General features: G+C 43.7%; 1 protein-coding gene across 9 annotated transcripts in view; it reads right to left on the bottom strand.

The window, feature by feature from the left end:
• Nucleotides 1–17,321, bottom strand: part of LOC146863858 (uncharacterized) — a 343,419-nt gene that overhangs the window by 38,264 nt on the left and 287,834 nt on the right. For 8 of the 9 annotated variants that reach the window (XR_014976576.1, XR_014976577.1, XR_014976578.1 and 5 more), the window contains one exon: nt 10,703–10,740. The exons of the other annotated variant lie outside the window; for it this stretch is intronic. Coding sequence is in view for 4 of the 8 variants with exons in the window: in XM_085640690.1 (XP_085496816.1) it covers nt 10,703–10,740 (38 nt within the window). In the remaining 4 variants the exon portion in view is untranslated. The remainder of the gene's footprint in view (nt 1–10,702; nt 10,741–17,321) is intronic. 9 annotated transcript variants of the gene reach the window in all.

Here is a 17,321-nt window from a genome sequence, read left to right as displayed (position 1 = left end):
ACACATGAATGACACAATGTACCCTGACATGGACAGGGATAGAAATTTCCCTGGGACCTGGGAACCCCGACATCTGCAGGCATTCACCAGGGCTCTAGACTGACGGATATCTGAAGGTGTGACAATCCTACCCTGAGACACTTCACGCATATCTCCGCAGCCCACGGCAGCGGATCACGTCTTGACTATGTTTTCACGCACACAGTATCGGTGTAACTTTTTTGGGGGGGTGCCATAAGGCACAAGGGATATCGGACCATTCACCGGTAGAGGTTCAGCTATACGGGCCTAGGCGGGATTGGTCTCTTCCGCCGAGGTTAGACCCCTTCCTGTTTAAAGACCAGGGGCCCGATTCACAGAACTAACTTAAGACAAGATCCTAAACTTACTACTTTTGGTATTCACAGAAGTTAGGATTTTGTCTTAAGTCTGTCTTAAGTTTGTCTTAAGTTTGTCTTAAGTCTGTCTTAAGACTGTCTTAAGACTGTCTTAAGTCTGTCTTAAGACTGTCTTAAGTCTGTCTTAAGTTTGTCTTAAGACAAACTTAAGACAAAATCCTAACTTCTGTGAATACCAAAAGTAGTAAGTTTAGGATTTTGCCTTAAGTTAGTTCTGTGAATCGGCCCCCAGGAATTTCGGGACCTGTTTGTAGAGCGCACCGACCAGTACTTTTCTGAAAATGTGGGCTCAGTACATTCTGATTGTATCCTCTGGGAGGCGTATAAGGTGGTGGCCATGGATTTTGTGCAGGCAACCAGTGGCGCCAAGCGTAAGGAAAAATGTGCTGTGTGAATCTTTGGAACGAGAGATTCTAGATCTTGAGCTGGCAATGGCCTCTGAGCCAAAGGGGGATACCGGGCACAAACATATACTTAAGCTCAAGCAAAACGAGCTTAAAGATCTAGAGCAAAAATATGCTGCTCGCACGCACGCACTAGCTACACAGAGGAAGATCTATGATCTGGGAGACAAGGCTAACAAATTAATCGCCAGGCTCAAAAAGAAGGACAGGAGTCGTAATTGGGTTTCCGAAATTAGGACTGAGGACGGCTCATGGGTTGGCACGGGCACAGAATTAGCAGAGGTCTTTGCTGAGTATTCTGAGAACATATATCAATCAAAATGATGGCTTTGCAGCTGGATGATCAGGAAGGGAGGGCTCGCTGCAACAACATTCGTGTGGTGGGATCTTATCGTAAATCACCTCAAACCTGAGAGGTTGTCCCCTCTGTTTTGTGTGGAAAGGGCGCACAGAGCTCAGATCCCGAAACTGGGGGCCCCCCACGGACAATTATTCTGCGCATATTGAATTTCTGAGTCCATGATGCAATCCTACAGACTGTCAGAGTGCGAGGTGAACTCGCATACGAGAACGCGACAGTTCGGTTCTTCCCGGACTTTACCCAAAAAGTGCAACAGGAGAGGCGCACATTCGATGGGGTCAAACCAGCCCTCAGGGACAAGTGGGTCAAATATATGATGTTTTTCCCTGTGAAGCTCAAGGTCATAGAGGGCGACAAAAATTCTGGTTCTTTACACCGCCTGCAGAGGTCCAACGATGGCTGGATGGGGGTCCTCCCCTGGCTCACCGACAGAGGTAGGAGACAAACTGGCGTGGAAGTCGCTACCGCAGTCTTGAATCTCCGGACCGACGCACAGAAGGAACGAGGTCGGCGTCCAGATCCAGGAGCTCCCGGTCCGGGAGTCCTATGAGCGAAGGAAAATGAAGGACTGAACTCATTTCAGTGCTCCGCCATATGGGTGGTACTGGACTCCAGGTATAGATCTCTCCTTTACTGTCCTGGGGGGAGGCTGCTGTACGTCTTCAAATACACTGACGCCCTGGTCTCGGCTGATAGGGCCTGGGTTGTATATGCACCAGCTGTCCTAGCTGTTCTCGGGCGAACTTGCGGGCCCTGGGGGTGGGCACTCCTGGGTGTTGTTGCCAGGCAGCCCTATAACACTTTCTTGTTCTTTGGGGCGACAGGCGCTCTGCTATTGGGGATGTGGGTAGTTTCAGGCCTACAAAGCAGGGTGGCAGGGAGGTGGGTTTTTGTTAAGGGACTTTTCGCTGTTTGTTTGATTGTTTATGCTTCGGACACATTGCTCCGCCATCGGCGGGCCGTGATCTGCAACCCCACATTTTACATGATATCTGAGGGAGGTGGGGGCACGCTCGCGGGTGGGGTTGGAGGGGGGAGGAGACGCCTATGGTTCCCAAATGGCAGCACACCTAGCTGGTAAACTGACAATTCTCTCTTGGAATGTGAACGGTCTGGGGGACAAGATAAAACGTACTATGGTTCTACAATACCTTCGAAGGCATTCCCCAGACATAGTGCTCTTACATGAGACGCACCTCCAGGGCACGAACTATTTGGTACTTAATCGATTTTGGTACACACTTCGGGCGCATGGTGGTTTCACCACATTCTCTAGGGGCACAGCCATACTCACTAAAAACCTGGTGCCTTTTGTTGTGCACCGCACCTGGTCTGAACACGTGAATCGGTTCTTCGCCCTGTCTGGGACATGGGAGGGTCAAGGGGTCAATGTTTGCTCGGTCTATATTCCCCAACGCCTTCACAAGACTACACTCCCTGACCTTAATAAGCTCCTACTCGATCTGCCGCAGGGGACCCTGATTCTGGGGGGGGACACATGAATGACACAATGTACCCTGACATGGACAGGGATAGAAATTTCCCTGGGACCTGGGAACCCCGACATCTGCAGGCATTCACCAGGGCTCTAGACTGACGGATATCTGAAGGTGTGACAATCCTACCCTGAGACACTTCACGCATATCTCCGCAGCCCACGGCAGCGGATCACGTCTTGACTATGTTTTCACGCACACAGTATCGGTGTAACTTTTTTGGGGGGGTGCCATAAGGCACAAGGGATATCGGACCATTCACCGGTAGAGGTTCAGCTATACGGGCCTAGGCGGGATTGGTCTCTTCCGCCGAGGTTAGACCCCTTCCTGTTTAAAGACCAGGGGCCCGATTCACAGAACTAACTTAAGACAAGATCCTAAACTTACTACTTTTGGTATTCACAGAAGTTAGGATTTTGTCTTAAGTCTGTCTTAAGTTTGTCTTAAGTTTGTCTTAAGTCTGTCTTAAGACTGTCTTAAGACTGTCTTAAGTCTGTCTTAAGACTGTCTTAAGTCTGTCTTAAGTTTGTCTTAAGACAAACTTAAGACAAAATCCTAACTTCTGTGAATACCAAAAGTAGTAAGTTTAGGATTTTGCCTTAAGTTAGTTCTGTGAATCGGCCCCCAGGAATTTCGGGACCTGTTTGTAGAGCGCACCGACCAGTACTTTTCTGAAAATGTGGGCTCAGTACATTCTGATTGTATCCTCTGGGAGGCGTATAAGGTGGTGGCCATGGATTTTGTGCAGGCAACCAGTGGCGCCAAGCGTAAGGAAAAATGTGCTGTGTGAATCTTTGGAACGAGAGATTCTAGATCTTGAGCTGGCAATGGCCTCTGAGCCAAAGGGGGATACCGGGCACAAACATATACTTAAGCTCAAGCAAAACGAGCTTAAAGATCTAGAGCAAAAATATGCTGCTCGCACGCACGCACTAGCTACACAGAGGAAGATCTATGATCTGGGAGACAAGGCTAACAAATTAATCGCCAGGCTCAAAAAGAAGGACAGGAGTCGTAATTGGGTTTCCGAAATTAGGACTGAGGACGGCTCATGGGTTGGCACGGGCACAGAATTAGCAGAGGTCTTTGCTGAGTATTCTGAGAACATATATCAATCACGAACCACGCTGGGGGGAGATAGAGTCCTACGAGTTACTGAAAGATATGGCTCTGCCAACACTTGAGAAGGAGGATAGAGTGGTGCTTGACTCGGACTTTACCGAAGAGGAAGTAGAAAATGCCATACATGATTTGCAGTCCAGGAAAGTGGCAGGCCCAAACGGACTACCCACAGAGATGTACAAGTGCGCGGCGAGCAAATTAGCTCCACACATGCTCAATATATTTCTCGGTGCAAGGGACGAGGGTCAACTCCCAGAGGATCTGAGGATGGCGACCATTGTTGTCATCTTGAAGAAAGGTAAACCACATGACCTGTGTGGTTCATACAGACCTATCTCCCTCTTTAAGTTTGAAACCAAATTATTGGCCAAGGTAGTTGCAACCCGTTTGAGCTTGGTTGTCCAGTCCCTCATTCACCCAGATCAATCCGGCTTTATGCCGCATAGGAGTACCAGGCTTAATTTGCGACGTCTATAAGGCGTCATACAGATGACCCAAGGCAATCGGGATGTGCCGGCCGCCCTCCTATCGCTCGATGCCAAGATGGCGTTCGACAGCATCGAATGGACATACTTGTTCACTGTCCTGGATAAAATTGGGATGGGTCCGAAGCTACGGCAGTGGATTTGCCTATTATACACCGCCCCAATGGCGTGAGTTTGGGTCAATGGGAATATATCCCGAGCCTTTAGGCTCCATCGGGGCATGAGGCAGGGCTGCCCGTTGTCTCCGAGGCTGTTTGCGTTAGCATTGAAACCATTAGCGGTCTGGATTCGGGGGGGGGATCCACTGGTCAGAGGAATTGATCTTGCTGGAGACTGGGAAGAGCGAATATCCTTATACGCTGACGATATTCTGCTGTACGCCCACAGGCCGCGCTAAATATTCCAATGGCTTATTCATATCATACAATCGTTCGGAATATACTCTGGATATTGCGTTAATTGGGACAAATATCTAGTGTTCTCGTTGGCGGGGGAGCTCCCTCCCCTAATATCAGTATGCTCAGCGCTAGTGAGGAAGGAGACATTTAAAAATTTGGGCATATGGGTAACACACTCGGAGCATGAGTTCATGCGATTAAAAATACAGGCACAACTAGATCGTCTTCGAGACAATGCTGCCCACTGGAGATGGCTACCTGTTTACCTGGCGGGCAGAGCAGTTCTCTTTAAAATGATGGCTCTCCCCCGCCTACTGTATGTGGTTCAAAACACACCATTTTGAATACCGAAGGCATTTTTCCGCTCTGACGAATCCGAACACCATACGTTACTGTGGGGGGGTTCGGGTGGCAGCCCCAGGATTGCGCTCAAGAAATTCCAGAAAGGAGTGTATGATAGGGGCCTGGCTGTTCCTAACATTAGATTATATTACAGGGCCTCCCAGCTTGTCAATATTAACGGATGGGTCTTCTCCCCACTTGAGGAACCGGTATACAAAGTAGACCAGCTAGCAGTGAACAGTGTTAACAATCAGATGGAGCTGTATAAAAAACGAAGAGGCAATCCCCTCCTCCCCTTGTACACCCGTACAGGTATCGTATGGCATAAGGCGAATAAAATGACAGGGTGGGAGGCCAAGCTCACGGAGCAGACCCCTCTATGGGACGGAGACCGTTTGAGTGAACTGAAACGACTAAAGGGATTCCGGCAATGGGGTCGATCTATTGGGGGATGTTTGGAAGAGAGGCAAGATGATAGATTTCGCCACCTTGAGGGAGGAGTTCCAAATGGGAGGGAGAGAATTCCTCAGATGCCGACAGCTACGAGATGCTCTTCACTGTCCCCTGAAGGAGGGCACTCCGTTACCGGAGTATTCGCCACTGGAGGACCGCCTTCTCCTAGATCCCATGATTGATAAAGCAATATCTCTCACTTATAAGAAGCTTGTGAATAACTCCCCAGACTGCTTGGGCCCTCTGCGAGAGGAATGGGAATCGGACGTGGGCCTACTCTAGGACGATGACTGGGCCGAGGCCTTACAGAGCCCTTGAGAAATCGCCATTCAGGCACGCTTTAGGCTTGTCCAGCTTCGCCTTTTCCATAGATAGTATGCCTCTCGCATGGTCCACGTACGCATGGGTAGCTGTACGACAGATGAGTGTGTTCCGGGATGTGGAGAGTCCGGGTACTTTTTTCATATTTTGTGGTCCTGCCCCAAAATTCAAGGATACTGGGATGGTATTACCCGCATGATGACAGAGGTGGTGGGAGAGAGTGTCCCACTAGACCCGAGGGGGCATATCCTGGGAGTAACGGGAGAGACTACATGGCCACAATGGGCCAAGACTTGCCTGGCCTTAGCAGGGGGGGGTGGTGCCCAAGAGAAACATCAAGAGAAACATCACCCAGGCATGTGGGGCGGCGACGACCCCATACTGGAAACCTAGAAGAAAGATATGGATTGATGTCAGGGTGCGGAGTGGGTGATATATCAGAGCCGGGGCTGCCCACGTATAGCCGAAAAGATATGGGGGGCGTGGGCGGAACATCGAGGTCCGTGGACAGTGTCACAGGGGGTGCTCTAGTAATTGTCAAAGAGACGAGAGGTTCCTATATTTATAGATTGTACCGATAATACCAGCTAGCATGTGCCAAAGACATTCGTCATGTTCTGGGATGCCTGTGATAATGTTCATCCTGTACTGCTACAATGTAACTGATGATGATCTGAAACTTGTTTTCCTTTTTTTTCTTAATGTTTAATAAAAAGATTTAAAAATAAAAATATTGATCCCTAGCGAGCTGTGACACGCCCTGCTCACCATTAACCCATCTCCCTCTGATCACGCAATCACTGAATTACTAGTCACCATCTTCTTTGAATCTTCCTTCCCCCATTACTACCCCCTTCTTGTCTAAAGGAAAACACTCTACTGCCTCTCTCCCTGCATTTCTGGGCCAAATACACAACAACCTCACGTAATTAGTAAAGAATGCATCATTTTCCAAATTCAAAAACCATTCTGCACACTTTTGACTATCACTACCCTTTGAAGACATTCTCTCCAATATCATCAAGACCTCAACCATGGATCACACCACATATCTGTTTTCCCAAACACTGGTGAGCACACGCCTCTGTAAATGGCACAAGAACAAGGCTACAGAAAACCATTACTCATATAAACAAGCTCTCACCAGTCTTTCCACTGCACTTGACCATGCTAAATCTGTCTACCTCCCAAGTAGTACTGCCTAACTCATCACCTCCCTTCAGCCTCCCCAGATGCCTTGCATACAACATTCTTGATCTTTCTAGACAACTCTCTGTGCATGCTATCTCTCCAACACAGACATTGGAATCTGCTCTCTTGAAAAATCACAACTTTTAGGCACCCCCTTAGCTCACTGCTTACTCTTCTGCCTCTTTCCTCCTACATACCTACTACTCCATGAAGGCGCACAGCTACACGTCTCAACTTCAGAACAGCATCCCGAACAGGGCTCTGTCAAGGTTAGCCCTAGAATTCAGGTAATAGATTACGATATACCACGTGGTGGGCTCTGATAACTTCAGTGCAGATCAGGTAGTACCTATGATATAATTCTAAGAAAAGTTTCATAACACCAAAGATAGGTGTGGCACTTGTCTTCAAAGGGACCACACCACATTTATTTTGAGAAAGTTTTTTGCAAGTATTTCAGCTTTTTATTTTTTTGTCCCGTATGATTCCTTGTCATTGTTGCCATTGAACTCTGTTACACATCAATCCTCAACGCGCCACTGCAGTCTTCTCTATTCCTGGTAGCAGCATTGGAAAAGCAATTTGCAAGCAAGTACCGTTGCTTCGCTGATGCTATTGTCATATCATGATTATTAATATTATGCTCGAGTTGATATCCTTGGGTCTTGCTTTTGGAAATGTCTTGTGGGTGCAGGACTCTTCTGATAAAGTATGGCACTGTTTGGCTCTGATTAGCTTAAGCAATATTAAGTGAATTGCATGCAGAGTTTAATCCTTGAGTTTACTTTTCTGTTGAGGTGTTAACTGTGGGTAATGTAGTAGAGAAGGATATCTGCCTTCTTACACAATTTTGAGGTCTCCAGGTTATTGCTGTGCTAGCTTGGAAAACCTTAGTATGGTTTGTCTTACCTCTTTCTTGCAAGGTAACAAATTTGGGTAATGTAGCACAGAAGGAAAATTGATTTGTCTAGCATTTTAGTAAGTAGTAGTATGTTGTCCCAATATTTACAAAACTTTATTGGATAGTTACAGATTGTGTTACCCTTGAGCTGTATTCATTTAAGGTAGCACTGGGGTAAAATATGATTTTCATTTAGGATTTGAATACGATAATCTCTCATTCAGTTTAGTCTCAACTCAACTGGTTGCACTTTCAAGGACGTCTCGAAGATGCATGCCTATGACCAACAGTTGAATTCTGTGGATACACTGCAGATTCCAGAATTTTCCCTTACAGAAATGTGAGGAAAATATGTGATTTTAGTCAAACTTTGGGTTTTGCAGGGCATTGTGGGTAAGAACATATAGTGGGGTCCATGCAACTCATACCACTCTGGACTCCCCCGGGTGTCTAGTTCTCATAAATGTCTTAGGGGCATATTATCAAGGTCCGGCGTTAAAATTATCGCTGCTTTATCGGCAGAAAAATGGCGCTAAAGCGGCGATAATGGGCTTGATAATATGCCCTTGAGAATTCCAATAGAAGCCCAGGTTCTGGTGTGAACCTGGGCTTCTATTGGAATTCTCTGCGGCATATTATCACCCGATAGGTGAGATATCCGTCACCGTTGTGTCAGAGTAACCCGTCTGCCAAGATCTAAATCAGGCCTCTAGTGTTTTGAGTACCTTAGGAAAGGGTTTCCCTACATCTCTCAAGGGAAATAAGATTTCATCAGTGCAGAGGGAGTTTTCTGCTGATAAAGCGGCGATAATTTTAACGCCAGACCTTGATAATATGCCCCTTAATTTTTTGCTAGTTTTCCTTGGGTGGTGTCACAGCCCTGCCCACATTCAATACTACCCACATCACTAAAAAGTTGTTTTTCATGCCTGAAAGTCAATGTTTCCACATCGCTTTTTGGGGTTATTTGTGTTGTGAGTGATAGACCCAGTCACACAAGTGGGGTATTGTCTCTATCAGGGGAGGGGTGGGAACACAGAATAATAGAGATTGTGTTATTACCAATTGGATTTATCTCCATTTTTGGTCTCCAAAATGCCCTCTGAATCTCATTATACTATGAGTAACCACAAACTGGGAGGGGTACAAATACCCACTATTCTTTGTCTAAGTATCTTGGGCACGTTTCAATAATGCATATGATTCCTTCATACCAAGTTGTCATTCATTACATTTTACCATATAAATTGCTAAATGGTCAGTACACAATGAACAATCATTAAAAGGTCGTTTGCTGGCTCTGGGTATTGTGTTTTTTAAACAACCTGCAAACTCTATCTATCTCTTAGACCAGAAAGGTCTCACAGACGTAACAGTATGTTACTTTTGTAAATTGGCCATCGGGCCAAACAAAATAGAGATATGAAAGCTGTACCAATTGCTATTTTATCCTATTTATTTTCAGTTATTATTTTAAAGACTATTTTCTTTTGGGGAACCATAAGCAATGTACACAAAGGATCCCTTGCCGATTTTGTTTGGTTTATAGAACTGTATAGATTTCCGGGTTCATCCACGGGTTTCACACCTGCTTATTCCACAAACTCTTAAGTAGGTTGAAACTGCAAAAAATAGGGAAAATGAACTACCAGTTAGAACAATGCAAACACTGTAGTAAAAAAAATTCTTTTACAACCCTACCTGTTTCTTAAAGCTGAAATGATAGTGATTTCGGCACAGCAATCCTTTTAATTAAATTCAGTTTTAAGGAGAAAAAACAGCTTTTTTGCACAGAACATTTTCATGTATTTTCAATAAAAAACGAAAATGTTGATATATTTTGACTACTTCTTCAGTTTCCTCAAATTAATCCAGAAATTTTGGGTATCTTTAGAATCTCCAAAATGTTGGGAAAACAACAGGATTTAGTGGTAAAAAAGTTGGGAATGGTTTTCAATGCATGTGCCTTCCAATGTAAATATGATGAGCTTTTTGTTGTTTTCTGATTATATAAACTCTGCTGTACAGTATTTCAAATGCCTGTTTGAAGTCAGTGTTCCAAACAACAGCTTATTTACATTTTCGGTTATACTCTCAAAGATTTATGCAAATCCATACTCTTAATTAGTTCTCCTATGTGCCTGATGACTAACAGACCTTACAGATGTGTTTTGAAATGTTACTTGCTGATCTTATAAATAAATGAATCAATAACTAAGTACACAAATAAATATATAAAGAAAAACGTATTCCGATAATTACAAAAATACAACGCTATTGACACCACTGCCAACCAAGATCCACCTTGACTACGATCACAAAAATTGATTTAGTGCTTTTCTTGCGTCTAACAACAGTCTGAGCCTGCTCAAGCAGCTCGCTGTTCTCAGCTTTGCAGGAGTAGGTACCTTGAGAATTAGATAGACATTTTAGATACAGCAAAGTTTTTTTTAGTAGAGGGTTGCCTATATTACAATCAAAACTTAGCAGACTATGATCTGGTTCAAGGAGATATCAAGTAGATGGTATAATGGAAAGGCTACCACATACATTCTTTCCAGAAGTTTTCCATTATTAGAAATCTAAGAGATATTCTAAGGTTGTCTTGTATAGTTAAGATATTGGGTCCAATTCATAAAGGCATATATACACACTCATATATTTACTACTGTACTTAGGTGTAACTCTCCACTTTATTTTGCTAAGCACCATTTCCAAAAGGAGATTTACACCTAGGGGTAGTGTTACATAGTTCCACTCCCTCAAATGAGTGAGTAGAGCCTGACAGAGCAGAATTTACAATCGTAAAGTTACTCCAAGTAACGTTTACCTGTTGGCGAGATTTCCATCACTGTTGTGGAGAGGTCCCTATGGTAGAGTTTAGGGGAAATTTAATAAACATGCTTAGTTAAAAACAAATTACAAATATTTTCATGTATAATATAAATATAAACATTTACAGCACATTCATTCATCAAAATATATGTGCATTAACTATTAAAATTATTTAAATATATTAATTTAATTGTAAAATATTTCTTTTAAGCAATACTTTAAAAAAATACTCACCCTCACTACCATTTTTGGTAATATTTAATATTTAGTATATGGGTAAAGGTTTTGAAAGTTATGTATTTATTTTATATAAAAAATTTGGTTTATTTTATTTGTTGAATTATATATTATCATTTGATTAAAAAAACTACTATATATCATTTTCTATCACTCAAAAATATATATAATTTGAAATGTCTAACTAATTGAATTAATTAAACATTAGTAGCTCTGGGCTGTTAGTTTATTTCCCTGCCTCAATTGCTTTTTATGGGGCTGTTACACCACTGGGAGTACCAGTGGTGTGCCATATTTGTTGCTTGATTTACTCCATGCCTGGGTTGGACTACATTTGAGCCTGTTTTGACACATTTTTGGCTGTAATAACTTTAATAGTGTATTTTGCGAATTGCAATACCAAGTCCCACGCAATCCCCTCCTGAAAATTTCCTTTAACCCCTCTCTTTTAGTAGTAATTATTCCCCAATTTTCCACCACTACCTCTGTACCTCTCCTACATTTACTACTAACTCAAAAACCTATGTGTAGGAGATCTCTGCCACCATGGCGGAGATCTCTGCATAGAGAAGATAAGAGCGGTGGAAACATACCTTACCAGCCGTTTGAGGTTTGCATTTTCTAGTAGGCGAGTAGTACTACTGTAGCACTACTTTAAGGTTCACAAAATGCAGTTTGTGAATTGGTTCCCTCCTGATGAGAGGTATACCCCTGCAAGGCCTTCATAGCACATACACCCAATGCTAAATATATTGGAAAACATTGAGAAAATAGCTGGTCCAGTACTTATATCGCCACCGCTGTTTCCATACTATTGAGAACTTGTCCATAGGTTTTTGAGGATAATAATTAGTGGAAACTCAGTTTACCCTATCATTACCTGAGATGTTTGTATCCCTATATACTTCTATAGCTGTGCTGTAACTGGGGGTGTAAGCAGACATGGGACACATGTTGTGCTCCCCTGAATGCACCCCCATGGTGGAGGTGGTATGGGGGCACTAAAGGGCCTCCTTTGTTCCTTCACCACCAGCCTTTTCATGGCAGGGTGCCCTCTATGAAATGCCTGGCATTTGGAAGTCCTAGTAATCTGCTCAGCGGGACTGCGCCAGTCCCACTCAGCATGTTACATTGGGCCTCTGCCACACCACCGCCATGGAACAGTGGTTCTCTGGTGCAGGTAGCGGTCCACCCACAGTACGTGTTCAAATGCCGTAATCTGGCAGATAGTGGACCACCACTGCTGCACTACCATGAGTGCAGCGGCCGGAAGACCGCCTCACTCGTAATCAGCCCCAAAGAAGATCCTTAGCAGGCATGATTATGATATGAATGCCCTGCAATTTAGTTGTTGATAAAAGCAGCCAGTTCTTCACAGAAATGCCAAAGTCCTCATTAAACAGTTCGTCCTGGACTTTATTCGAGCAAGCTATAGACACTAAAAGTTTTCAAGATTTATTTACAATTTTATGCATGCATCCAGTCAGCAAAGAAGTATCAAATACAAAAAGATTTTACTATATGTGCACCTGGCATAGAAGACATGGGAACCTATTGATTTTAGAACACTACCATACTTGATACGAGTTGGGAGGTTCCTCCGAAGGAAGGGGCGTGCAAAAAGTGGTGCTCATGTGTATAAGTAGACAAAGTGAGAAAAAAGGGAAAGTTGAAATCAAAATAATTCAAAAAACAGAAGTTCAATCACTTCCGACAATATAACTGGTCATAAATGACAACACCAGCTACATAGAGCCTGTCCACCGTTGATCATTATTTATATAAACATTTCCGTTAATTGTCAACAGCAGAGAAATATAATCTGTTATTAGGGTGGGGTGAAGATGACATTCAGGGGTAAATGTCGATGTTTCGACCCGACTTAAAAGCAAAGAGGGTATCTTAGTCCTCAGCTTGCGAGTCTTCCTCAGGACAGGGAAAAGGGAGACAACGTATTCACAGGTGCTATTAGATGTATACTTGAACACAGCTCCCAGGGATGAGATGTCCGCACTTCAGTTGCGGTCTGAATATGAAAATGCAAATTAAAGCTACTGCGTAATTAATCCAAGCAGCAAATCCTAATTTTTAGTAATGGTGAGTAAATCGCCATCTTCAATATTTGTGGGCCTGGAGAAGTTGACACCTCGCTTGTCAGTTCAAGCTTGCTAGAATAAAGTCCAGGACCAACTGTTTTCTGTACCAATTGATATCCAGGTCCCCAGACAACTATTGGGTTACCCCATTATGTTATAGTGAAAGTCCTCATTAAAGGCAACCTGTGAAATTCTGGTATGTACAGTAAGTCTTGTTATGACACATACCACAATTCCCTGTTTTTGGCTAACACCATACTCCAGCAATTTTTGCCCAGAAAATACATATAAAGCCCCATTCTACAGGATTGAACTCGGAATAGGCGATGCTGATTGCAACTGTTACATTCTGATCTATGGGGTATTGGATTTTAGCAGATCCAAGGCTCGGTTACTTGATTCGAGGGCATCGCTGTGAGAAATATATTTAAGTTCCAATGGTAGTAGGTTTTAAGAGATCTGGAGCAACATTAAGTACTTTCTTTGCTAGAATTTGGGGAAGATGACCCATGATTACAATATTTTTCACAATAGAATTATTTTTAATTCTTTCCAACACTATCTGTTAGTAACATAACATAATGTGGATTTTGTAAAGCACACATTCGTACTGAGGTACCCCGCACTATAAAACAGATAGATATTGCTATCCAAATCAGTAGTGTTCATTTTAGCAACTTCAGGAATCTGAGTGACCCACCAGGATTCGAGCCTCTAGCCATGAGGTCAAACACAGATCCCTGCAGTGCATGCATTAGTCCACTGAGCCATGAAACCTCACTTTTATATGTAAATATGAGTTATTTACAAGATATATGTGGAAAACTGATAAGAAAAATATGATGTGAATAATGATGCTTTATTGTGCTGATAAAGTAAACCATAGAAACAATGAATTGAAAGCCTACTGAGGGAACATCTATGATTTCTTTACACACCTTGTATATGAAACGTTTGGTTAAATTTCAAATGTTAACTATTGTCTTAGAGGAATAATGCACCATTTTAACTGTTCTAACGTCTTTTCAGATACCAAGATAAGTTTAACTCAATCACTGCCGCAGAGGTTTCCAAAATTATGGACAACATATTTTTCCAACTTTATTTGGGGTCTTTCTCATTCAATTCTGAGAATCTTCAATTTTGGCAAGATTATCCTAAATTTCTACATTCATGCATTTTTTCAAATATGTTTATTAAGTTTTCATTGTAATTTATAGAAAAAAGAAAACACTATGGTTAGGGCATACATATACAAACCAATCATTGGGGAGAGGATGTAGCCTTACAGCTAGAGCGGTCAACCTCGAAGGTGGGGAACTGGGTTAGAGTCTCCGCAACGACGCTCAACATCATGCCATTCTGGGCAAATCACTTAATCTCCCTAGTTCGCAAATTATAAAACTCTAAAAAAATAATTATGACTAAGTGCTGTGTTTTCACTGAAAAAAAATTTTTCTTCCTGCTTTAAACACATAGGGTCCTCATTAGGATGTCGGTCGGACCACCACCTACAGGCTGTTCGTGGCGGTCCGACCAACATCCTGCTCCTACCGCAGCATTATGATGAGGTCGGTCAGTCTGAGTGACCGACTGACACTTCTGACGGGCGGATCGTATTCCCTACAATAGGGGCGTACCTGCTCAGGTACTGCTGTAGGGATTACGATGTCCCTTTCCAACAGCCTTTCCATGACGGTCCGAAAGGGACTTTGGGGGCTCCTAGCAGGGCCCCCGTGGGCCTCTGCTATGAGACCTGGTGCCAGGCAGCAGCACAAGCCATAATGGAAAAAGCCATGGTTCTGACTGCCTACACGGTGGTTGCATCATAATGTGATGGGTGAGACCTCTGATGACTTTTCGGACGGACGGACGGACGCTCGTCCGCCCACCATCGTAATCGAGCCCTTAGTTGCAGTAAAGCCGTCTTAGCTGAATATCAGTTTGTTTGGTAGTGAGGCTTTGATGTACATGTAATTCTGATGGATACTGGCGACATGCTTGGGTGGGTGGGTAGGGTGGGGGGGTTCGTTGGGGGGGTTGATGGGGGATGGGGCGGGGGGTATATTGGTTTTATCGCACGCCCACTGTGGATTACTCCTGTGGATGAACTACCTCGTAGCACAGATACTGTTGGGGTGACTGTTGTACAGTTGTGATCAGTTTGGTGGGGTTATCACTGCACTACGTCCTGATTTGGCTGGAGGGCGGAGTACTGGGGAAGGGGATTGACTGCATTTTGTTCTGTGCCCTAATAAAGTCTGTTTAAAAAAAAAAAAAATCAGTTTGTTTGGTAGTGTGTAGTTTCAACTAGAAATGATCCACCTTTTCATAGACAGTCATCATTCCTCCTTTTTTGAGCACACTTAATTATGCCCTTAAGCTTTTAAAAAAAATGTATGAACCTCTACAAAAAGCATGGTATGATTTTTCTTATTTAATATAAGGAGCATCTCGTTCCATTCTGTTATCTGCTGCCTCATTTCTCTGTGTCAGTGCGGCCCTTTTCATATTTTGCACACCTGCCCATTTAATCAATTCTCTTCACTAGGTTGAGTTGGAGGTGCATGATCGGCTTTCCACTGCATTGCTACTTGCCGCTTGGCCAATATATAGGCCAGAGACATCATTCTTCCCACCAACTTAATTATTTTGCTCTTTTCATCAATCCTTATAGACAGGCTCCAGGGCTACTGGCTACTTTTAGTCCTGTGAGGTTCGGAGTATAATTTGAGACATCTTCGCAGACGGGTTCGATGATGGGGCACGACTGAAACATATAACAGATCATCTTCATCAGCTTGACACCTGAGGTATGCATGCTACAGAATGGAGTATATTTTGTGTAGATGGCTGGGTGAGATATAATTTTGATGCAATGTATTACTTTGAATCAAGTGGAATCTAACATTTCTTGAGACCTGATAGGTCTTTCCCACCACTTATGAGAACTTCCTATCTGTTATTTCCTCCTAGTTCAGCCATAGTAGGGGTGCCATATAGTGGCCCTAGCTTTATGTTGGGGTGCCAGAAATAGTCCAGCCATTTTCAGCATATCATTGTGCAAGTGGGTAATTTAATTCTTCGAATGTGTGAACCCTCCTCCTGTCCATACATTCATATCTGCCTACTCTTCCAGATTATCAAGATGGGACTAACCCATGGTAACAATTATGACACGTACGCTGTATTATTTTTGGCCCTTAGCATTGCCCTATCCAAACAATATCTTGCTGTGTCTATTAATTTCAGGTAGACTGTAGTCTAATGTTTTTGGACATCAATCACTTTAGTGCCGATATTTCCTCCATAATTTCAGTCAGGTTCTTTAGTTCTGTACTGTCTGATCCAATTAACCATCGATCAACTCAGTGTAATTTGGTAGCCAGTTCAACCTTGGGGACACTCATCCCCCGGTCTGACATTGGTACCTTTAGTCTATGAAGTAATGATTTATGCCTGTGCCCGCCCCCATATTAGGTCAGTTAATGCACTGTTAATTTAACCAAATGTGCTCTGTGGTATTTGTATAAGACCAGTGGATCATTTTGCTTTTTGCTGCAATACCCAGCTCCGGTAGGGGCAATTGCTTCCGGATAGTTGATGATCCTCTGATGCTGGACAACGGCCTATGGACATTGCCCTGAATCAAGTCCGCCTCAGTTTGGTAGACGTGCTCCAAGGTAACTAGAGGTTTCCTGCTTCCATTTCAATGGTAACGCCAGAGTGAGTACAGGCAAGATTTCTTGAGGTTTAGCTTAAGTCCTGACATAGTAGTAGAGGGCCTGATTTAGAATTTGTCGGACGGGTTACTTCGTTACAACGGTGATGGGTGAGACCTCTGATGACTTTTCGGACGGACGGACGCTCGTCCGCCCACCATCGTAATCGAGCCCTTAGTTGCAGTAAAGCCGTCTTAGCTGAATATCAGTTTGTTTGGTAGTGAGGCTTTGATGTACATGTAATTCTGATGGATACTGGCGACATGCTTGGGTGGGTGGGTAGGGTGGGGGGGTTCGTTGGGGGGGTTGATGGGGGATGGGGCGGGGGGTATATTGGTTTTATCGCACGCCCACTGTGGATTACTCCTGTGGATGAACTACCTCGTAGCACAGATACTGTTGGGGTGACTGTTGTACAGTTGTGATCAGTTTGGTGGGGTTATCACTGCACTACGTCCTGATTTGGCTGGAGGGCGGAGTACTGGGGAAGGGGATTGACTGCATTTTGTTCTGTGCCCTAATAAAGTCTGTTTAAAAAAAAAAAAAAACAGTTTGTTTG

Source organism: Triturus cristatus, chromosome 2_1 (assembly GCF_964204655.1).
Source record: "Triturus cristatus chromosome 2_1, aTriCri1.1, whole genome shotgun sequence".
In the NCBI taxonomy this organism is placed as follows: domain Eukaryota; kingdom Metazoa; phylum Chordata; class Amphibia; order Caudata; family Salamandridae; genus Triturus; species Triturus cristatus.
The sequence above is the reverse complement of the archived record's forward strand: the minus strand, read 5'-3'. Positions and strand labels throughout refer to the sequence as shown.